At 39.7% G+C, this 9,614-nt stretch overlaps 1 protein-coding gene across 1 annotated transcript; it reads left to right on the top strand.

The window, feature by feature from the left end:
• Nucleotides 1-4,305: 4,305 nt before the first annotated feature.
• sapcd1 (suppressor APC domain containing 1) lies at nt 4,306-7,896 on the top strand. Its single transcript, XM_031284854.2, has 4 exons — nt 4,306-4,540; nt 7,016-7,186; nt 7,286-7,435; nt 7,684-7,896. Exons 1-4 carry the CDS (start codon nt 4,442-4,444, stop codon nt 7,771-7,773), a joined length of 510 nt encoding a protein of 169 aa, XP_031140714.1. The 5' UTR covers nt 4,306-4,441; the 3' UTR covers nt 7,774-7,896.
• The last annotated feature ends 1,718 nt before the right edge of the window (nt 7,897-9,614 follow it).

The following is a 9,614-nucleotide window of genomic DNA, read 5'->3' as shown; positions in this document are numbered from 1 at the left end:
GGGACAAAGGGGGGTGATATTTGGAGTCCCTGTGTTAGGGGTCCATGGTAATATTGGTAACAGGGCCAGCTGGGCTTAGTTACTATCACATGCTGCGGTGTGTGCAGTGATTTTTAACAGAAAGCCTGCATTACATTAGATGTGGGGTTTTAGAAATGGGCATTCAGGAGGCAGGCAAGGTCTAATCAACGATGCTATTGAGTTGCATTATGGGAAATGTAGGATAATGTGTTTTCCTCCAACCCATACGACCACATTAGGTCGATTGTTATACCCTCTAGTACGACCCGCAGGAGCTTTTTCTGAATAAGCACTCCTACCGGTGGTAGGGAGATCAACACTTTCTCATACGGTTTTAAACATGTGGTTAACAATGTGAGTCAGTCATAGTTTAGGTGGGGTTTGGGCACCAAAACTATTTGGTTAGATTTAGGAAAAGATTGTGTTTTGGCTTGAAATCAGCACATTTGTTATGCTACGTCACTTCTGTACGTAAGTACATGATGTAATTACGCACCTGACGTTTAGTTCTGTTTGTTACGTCAAGTGAAAATAACTCAATAACGTTGATGGTTGACTTTTAGTTTCAAACTGGACACGAAAACCAGTCTCCTGGGTCAAAGACCTGTGTTTGTTTGACCCACCCAACCCTAAACGCCATTCCTCGGTCTTAATACGTTACATGACTTCCTGCTTTGCTCCCATCATAATTACTATGGCCACTAGAGGATACCGCCTCACGTAAATATGTAAAAATGAGTCATTTATAGCTGCTTGTAAAACGCCTTATTTCGTTGTTTCTCTGGGGTGGATAGTTTCATTTTTGGAGCTTGATCTGTCCAAGAGACACAAAAGACAGGATATGTCGGCCTCTGTGGCTTCATTCTTTAATCTGTCGCTTGTGAATCCCTAAACTTTATGGATGTGTAATACAAAATAAGTGGAGTACACCTTCAAAGTTGGAAAAGACATTTTATTTCACACTGTGTATTCTGTAGCCTACCATGTTCACACTGGGTGAAATATTCAAACCCCAGAGTCCATATTTATCACGACTGCACTTCTCCATTAAATATACATTTTCTTGATGTCTTATTGATGAGTATTCTTTTTTTGAATTTTTTTAAATTTTCCAAATTTAGTCTAACATATGTGGCATGTTTGGAAACTATGAGATCTCCACCAGAAGATAAAATGATTAACTGTTATGTTATCCACATCTGTTCTGTTTAGATCTATTTTCCTTTGGGCAAATCCAGTCCAGTGTGTTGATACTTTTGGAGTCTCAATTTGAGATTCCAGCACTGTATTTTACATTTAAACAAATTTTGCTTGGTGTAAAAATCTTTGTCATGAATACCTCCAGTGATTGTTTTGTTTCAACGATCTTATTCGTACAATAAGATTTGTTTTTCCTCAATCCTTAGAGTCCTCAGGACAAGGAGGTGAGTGTCAGTCTGTAATGAGGCCCCTTTGAGAGACCAGAGAGACACAGTTATTTTGGTCCTGATTGAAGTGAGTGTGTATGGGTAGTTACATATTTGGAGTAGATTCCTTGGAGCTATGATCTGGAACAGTAAGCCTTGAGTGGGGCATGGGTTTGAGAGGCGAATGGGAGTGCCCGGCTTCTATGGCCCGCTATACTACTCCAGCTGCTTGTGTACGTGTGTTGTTCACGTGTCATTTTCTTTCTAAGTGTTTTTAAAACTATGTATGAAAGTAGCAGTGACAGCGACAGAGCAAATATGTTTGTGCGAATGTGTGTATGTGTGAGACAGGAAGCAACCTGGAGCCCATTCTCAGCCGCAAAGAAGTAGTAGTAATTATGAGTCCGTAGCCTATAGGCGGAGAATGGGTTACTGCAATGTGTGTATACAAACTTGTGTGTATTTAAAGCATAAGAGTGCACCGCCTACCACTGTGTGTGAAATGCAGCATGTATGAATATATTTTACACCATTAGTGTGACAATGTGAACTTCCCTTTTGGGGGGCCCACAGTGGAAACTCAAACAAAAAGGCTGCATAGTTTCAACTTTAAAGTGGCTTCTATAAAGTCAGATACATTCCTTTATATACTGTATGAACTGTGCAGAATATTTTTTTTTTGTGCCTTTATTTTTTTTATCTAAACTTCTCTTGTTACTCCCAGAAAAGAGCTAAAAATAAAGAATCATAGTAGAAAACATCATATGTTCATATGTTCATGGTGTTCATGGTATCATGAGCTCATGTAGAGCTTTAGGCTTCATTCTGGTGTGAATCATGTGTCTTGTGATGTAACCCAGGGTCATGGGTTCCCTTCAGGCTCCATCTCAGAGATGCTGAAGCACAGAGAGCCATTCTTCTGCAGCTTAATCCCATGTTTTGATCCAACTGCTGTCCTCAAGCCTTGAAGCTGATTGGCCTTAAGCTTATGACCCAACATGAAAATGTTTGCTTTTTTTATACAGGGAATACCTACAGTATGTAATGTAAAGGTGTGTTAAGGATTGAAATGAAGTTTGAGTTGTTTTCCATGAATTACAGGCTGTAGAAATGTCTAAACATAGGTTGAAAATAGTTGACCTACTTTTGGGGAAGTTTGCATCTTCATCGTGCTGCGCCATCTGGTGTTTTGTAAAAGCTACAGCTTCAATGAGAATATCATAAAGTGTCACAAAATGTCAGCTGAGACTATGGTTATCAGCTCCAGCAGGCAATGTGCACTTATAGCTCTCTCTGCTGGTGATCAAGCAGAACTGCAGCTTTAAACTGGGAAACAATCAGTGACTCAATGAGTATTCAACAGGTTTCAATGGCTTGTTCATGAAATCACCTGATTACATGTAAAGATAGCCATGTTTCAAGTCAAATAGTAAAAATAAAAACCCCCAAATTGTTTAGTTTTGGGGGTTTTACTCTACAGCAAGGTAATAATTCAGTGGGTGGGAACTATGGGAGGGTCCCATGTTGACAGCGTCAAACAGGGAGGTCCGTTAAGATGTCTGTTGTCAGGAGAGACTCAGGCACACCCTCTGAATAATCAAAACACAATATGTACTGTATGCACAGCCTCTCCCTCAGTAGCGTAGTTAGAGCTTAAAAGAGTATGCTCTTGCATTTTAGCTCTACTTAACAGCAGGAACGTCCTACTAGATTTTAATCCCTAGTATGGGTCAATTCGAAAAACTTTGAATCCTACATTCCCCATAATGCCACTTAATATTGTCTCCTTGTTAGAACCTCCCTGCTTGTTAAACGCCCACTTTTACTTGTTTACATTATTGTATTGGTACTTTATCCAAGTAAAGGATCTGTGAGTACTTTCTTTCACTGATGTACCAGTGTGTAACTGTTTTCGCCACCGTTAACTTGTATTTCAGTAATTTTGCCAAATAAAAACTATGATAATCAAACTTTCTGGGCTGAATTTTCCCATTCTTTCATACATCTCAGTACACTAAAATCTTTCCAACTGTTATTGTTTCCATCCGCCCTGGTCTAACAGCCAGTTGGCTTAAGGCAGTAATAAAAAAAAACATGTGCCACTGATTTTCTGTGCTGGCATTGACCAGCTGAACAGCTGAGCGCTGATAGTAATGACGTTAATGTCAATGTTAATGTCTGTGAGCGCTCCACCCTCTATCCCTACCACTGCTCACAAAATTGTACTTGACAGTTCTGTTTGTTTGTCTTAACTCTATTGCTATAATGTCCACTGGCACGCACACTTCTCGTCCACAGGTTATGTCACATTCCAGGGAACATGTCGGAACAGAGTGCTTACCTGAAAGCGAGCAAGAAAAAAAATTACATGCACTCTCTTTTCATTCAGCAGAGGAATGTCTGCCATGTTTCCACTTCACTTGCACTATGACATGACTCCTAGAAAATTCTGCCAATCCCTTAAGAAAAAACTACACTTTTAGAGCTTGTGTTTCCCTTCCTATCAGTTATGTTAAACTGAGATTTAGGATGAACAGTATTTTCGAACAATATTAAAAAAACTATATTTTTTTAGCCAACAGTGCTGAACACACAAGCTGGCAAATGTCTGATCACACCTGCATCCTCCTCTCCACAGCTCGCCCCTTTCATATTTCCTGCCTCTCACTGTTGTCTTTTCTCATTTATTCGCCTTCTTTCCACCACATCTCTCTCTCTCTCAATCTGTGTCACTGTATGTCGATTAACCAGTCATGGCAGTGACATGTGGAATTTTTCATTACCTCGCCCCAGGGGCCTGTGCCTGTGTATCCACATGCTGTTTTTTTCCCAATCCCTGCCTTCTCTCTCTCTCTCTCTCTCTCTCTCTCTCTCTCTCTCTCTCTCACTCTCATTCTCCCCCTGTGGCATTATTCTGAGTCAGCCGGTGGCGAGCAATGGTTTGTTGTTTGTTATTCAGCCAGCTGTACTGTATGGGGCAGTAGTCATAGCTGTCAGTGACTGATCTCCTCTCCATGGCCTGTCGTCCCCCCGACTCTGGCTCCTACACTGTGGTTATCATCCCGCTCAGGACCAGCCTCTGCAGCCTGGACGCACTTCGCTTCTACCTATGGGTGAGGGGGGGGGTTTTGTGTGTGTGTGTGTGTGTGTGTGTGTGTGTGTGTGTGTGTGTGTGTGTGTGTGTGTGTGTGTGTGTGTGTGTGTTTTGAAAAGAAAATGTTTTTGATTCTAATCTGTTACATCTTGTTGTGTCTTTGTTGTGTGTGAATAGAAGTGTGGTTCTCCTGAGTTAGTGATTCTTATCAGGTGCCGTGAGTACTCACATGTGTTTTGTTTCCCAGTTTTCAGCACAATATTTTCTGAACAATAGGCAAAATGACTGTAGTAAACTATCGAGGCCTGTTGTCATGTAAGTTTAAACACTAACTGTAAATTTTCTGTAAAAAAAAAAAAAAAAAAGGACTCAAGGTTAAGCATTTACTTCTTCTCGAGTGTGTGTAAAAGATGGTGTACCATTTTTCAAAAAATCTTATACTTCAATTTGAAATGATACTAAAAGAGAAACAAAAATCAAGTTTCTTTACGTTTAGGCTCAAATTAGACATGTATATAGTACAGTAGCTAGATATATGGTGATATTGTCTGAAATGTGTCAATTCAATTACAAACTTGGGGGGGAATATTAAGAACACCTCTAAATATAAAGCAGTCCAGCACAAAACCATCAACACTAATAAACATATAAACATATAATTCAATTATAAAACCTCTATGACAGTGTCAGAAAAACAAAAGAACTGAAGATTATAGATATCATACTGTAAAAGTAGACTTTGGATTGGTTTGCATTACAATGTGCAGGTGTACCTAATGAAGTGGATATATATATATATATATATATATATATATATATATATATATATATATATATGAAAGGATTGTCAACAGAAATGCATTCAAAGCCATTGATTTTGTAAACAATTATTCCAAGAATACATTTCTTTATTCTCCTTTCTATATGTTGGCTGTAAAGTAATCAAATTAGAATAGAATGGGTTAAAAATGCCTGTAATCGTGAACTGTTATATTAATTTAAACACAATGGGAACGTGCTTTCTTTTCATACTGGACATTTGACTGAAATGCTTGTAGAGTCGCTCTGTTTTCAGTCAGTTTTGCTCCATGACTGAGTGTAATTTTGGAGGTAGCATGACTGCAGTCGTCCCAGTGACACATTCCCACATGTCAAGTCTGCCCCTCACGGCTTCCTGTTAAAAGCTCAATATAATCAGTTTTCCACTTACTGTATACCTATTCTTATAAGAGGAGTTGTCAAACAAAAACTAACAGTTAAATAGAAGTATAATATTGAAATTAATATGGCAGACATACGGCTATAACATAAGATCTAACATTTTGATTAATCAAGCGGAAATGAATCATTCACTAGTGATACAATAGTGTTATGAGCTTCCAATGTCCTCCATCTCATTTTGCCTACAGACTTGCCTTAAAAAGTGACTGTGACATCATGATCCCAAAGGTGGATCACCCACCAATATATATTATGATTCCCCTGCTTGTTGTAGCACTGTTAGCTCTGTCTGAGCGTATTTAAAGTGCATGTAATCCAACTGAGTTTGGACAATAGAACTAAAGGCCTCCTGCTTCTCTGTAGATTGGCTCTGCTGATATAAACAAAGCCTTGGGGCCTCTGGAAGACAACAGGCAGCGCTGTGCCGATCACGCTGCTCTTTACACCAGGCTGCAGGCCGGGGTTTTTGGTCAGCCCATGCCCGTGCCATCAAAACACACACGCTCGTCTATATCCACGACATTCAACTTCTGGGATTGCTCCGAAGCCTCCGGAAATTCCGCCGGATGTCACTCTTTACCTTCCGCTTTCTTTGTGTTGTAATTTTAACCTCTGTCGATTTCTGAGGACTATGGTTAACTGCTCCTCAGATCTCTGCAGGGTAAATCCAGACAGCTAGCTAGACTATCTGTCTAAACTGAGTTTTCTCTTACACGACTTAAAACAACCTTTGAACATACACATGTTCTACCAAAACAAGTTCCTTCCCGAGGCTATTTTGCAGCGGCACCATGGCTCCGTCCAGCGCTTAGCACCACCCAAGACGATTGTGATTGGTTAAAAGAAATGCCAATAAACCAGAGCACGTTTTTCTCCCATCCCGGAATGCTGTGTGGACTATAGCCGGATCCTCCTCTGCAGCGCTGTGGAGGAAGGTCTGGCAATGCACACACACACACACACACACCTAACGAAAGTAGCTATATAAGTATTTGTGGGCACTTTTCTGCTTTACTGGAAAGTAGACAGTGGACGTGTGACAGGAAATGAAGGGGCATGACATGACATGACGGTCAGCAGCTGATCTTGACCCAGGGTGTGATTACATGGTCAGCATTTTATTCGTACACAAAATTATTAATTTATTAACTTTGTTGCTATCCCGTCACAAACCTGTTCCTGAATGATGACCATGAAGGAGAATTTTTTATTTAAGTTACAACTTGAAATTCCTGTGAACCTGATGGAGCTGGTGTTCTTCTCCCCACCTCAGGTTAAGCGTCTGAGGGATCTAGAGAAGGAGAAGGATGCACTGTGCTCGGGTCTGGAGATCCTGGAGAAGGCCCGTCTCTGGTACCTGCAGCGGCTGGAGGAGAACAGAGCCAGGCAGGACAACACCAAGAGCAAAAGTGGGGTTGGTTCCTGCCAGGAAGGTGCAGCAGAGGTGTGAGGCGGGGGCTGGGTTCAGGGCCTCATTGACTTTACTGATTATAGTTCAGTGTACTGCCACTTATTGGGTCTCTAAACACCTGTATCTCTGCAGGCTCGGTCTTGCCTCCTCAGGTCTCGTATCCAGCGAGTGAATGGCTCTCTGGGCTCTGTGATGAGTGAGCCCAATGTCAGCAGCAGCACCTCTCTGCCTGACGCTGTGGCAGACAGCGACCTCCGCTGGCACAACACAGTACTGACTCAGGTAAGGATACAGAAATGTTGGATACTTTCTCGTGTAGTAAATTAATTTACTGTAAGCCTTAAAAGGCGTCAAACACATTTTTTTTTAACTCCTATTTTGTTTCTTTCTTTTGACACAATTATTGTGAAATCCGTGATTTCCCCCCTTTAATTGATCTTTTCAAACAGAGGATGCTTTTGGTTCAGTTTTTTTGGTTAAAAAGTCTTTTTACGTCTATATGAAATGGCTATATTTTCCTCCTTTGACAGGAGGTGAGTGACAAGAATCGTCAGATCTCCATGTTAGAATTGGAAAAAGACGCTCTCCTTGAACAGCTCAATGAACTGCAGGCCCATTGATTGCATATACACACATGAACTCTACTGCAAACTTACATTTAACTTTATGTCACACAGGTGCTAACTTTGAACTCCTTGTAAATATGTATTTAAATGAATAAATTACAGTAAAGGATGCATCAATAAGCTTCTGTGTGTTCTTTTCAATAAAAGCCAGTTTAAAATAACTTGACTGACATGTTAATATTACTGTAATGAGTCAGTAACTGACTTTATTATAGCCAAGCCCTGTTGTCAGTATGCACCAAATAACTATTATTATGAGAAGCCATTAACAACATAAGCTGTTAACGTAATAGGAATTTAATTTAATCTTATAATGATGATAATAATAATCTTTTTTCCTCTTGATGTAACAATTATATCAGTATGGGGATTTATTTATTTATAGAAACACCTTACAATAAAGTACAATATGCACGGTGGAAATCATTGAAGTATTGTACTTAGGAACAATTTTGAGGCATTTGTAGTTTTTTCATTTTATTCTACTTTATTCACACTATATCTTTTCCCCACAGTTATACAGTAGTTAATGGTTACTTCAAAAACAGTTTATAAAGCATGATGTATTCTAAGGATTAAACTACCAAAAAGTATATAAAGCAGTTCAAATTGTTCCACCTTCACCAACTACAACATTAGAGTACTGCATGTTAATGCATCAACAATAATGATCCCATAATACAATACATAACACTGCTGGGGACCCTTCTGCACAATGAGTACTTCTACTTTTGGTACTTTAAGTACATTGTGTCACCAAAATTTCTGCACTTTACTTACAGTAAGTAGTAGTTCACTAGTGTAGCTCATAATCATTATTTTGTTACCCCCACTAAATGCAATCTAAACAGCATTATGCAACACTTGAATCAACATCCCACAGGTTAAATCACTAATGTATGGTAAAAATGGATTAAAAAAAATTAAAATACCAAATGGTGACATTGATACAGTACATGTGCTTTTACAGTGACATTTCCAAGGCAGCAAAGAGACTTTGCAAGAGAGTTTTTAAGCTGAAGTGCATCAATATTGTTTCTGCAGCGTACAGGATACAACCCAGCATCACCGTGTTACTCACAGTTGTTCCGTTTCCGTCTCTTAATGAGGGCTCTCTGTCTCGACATGTCGCAGCAACCTTTCCCGGTGGTCCCGCACTGATCTTAACTTCAACTGATAAACTTTATCTATCCAAGTCATTGTGCAACGTTTGCAGACCTTTTCTCTCCTGCACTGCACAAATCTGCAGCCTTACACACAGAAGACAACATTAGCAGACTTAAAACTCTGATCTGTCTGACACCCACGTGTTCTCTGATCATATTATTTTAGCTTTTCTTTCCCCATTTCAACAAACAAATCTCTACTCCATCTTAATTCATCATTCTACCTTTTCCTTTTGACTTCAGGTTTCATATCGTTAATCAGAATCCTATTTTGTATGCTGTTTTCTACAAGTGTGTGTTTACTCCGAGGCCGATGGTGGCCCTGTGGAGGAGATGTTGTTGTTAGTCTGAAAATGAATAATGCAGGAGGAAATAAATTGGAAATGATCCAGACGATTCCCCAAAGTTAAAAACTTTTTTTTTTCTGTCTTCTGTATTAATAAATCACATTTGTGCATTAGCAACAACCTTTCCAGTAAAATAAAGCAATGCCTGCAAGGAATCTGTGCTGGAATCTGATTAGAATCATCCTGTGTGCATCAGGAGAGAAAACATCCATTATGGCAGAGGCTTTCATTTAAGTAGCTTCATGTTCTCTATCTTCACAGTGCCACTGAACCATCAAGCCCAGGGTACCAGCACTTGGCTAATTATTGGGTCTGATTCACA

Source organism: Sander lucioperca, chromosome 20 (assembly GCF_008315115.2).
Source record: "Sander lucioperca isolate FBNREF2018 chromosome 20, SLUC_FBN_1.2, whole genome shotgun sequence".
In the NCBI taxonomy this organism is placed as follows: Eukaryota; Metazoa; Chordata; class Actinopteri; order Perciformes; family Percidae; genus Sander; species Sander lucioperca.
Note: the sequence above shows the minus strand (reverse complement) of the source record. Positions and strands in the feature narration are given on the sequence as shown.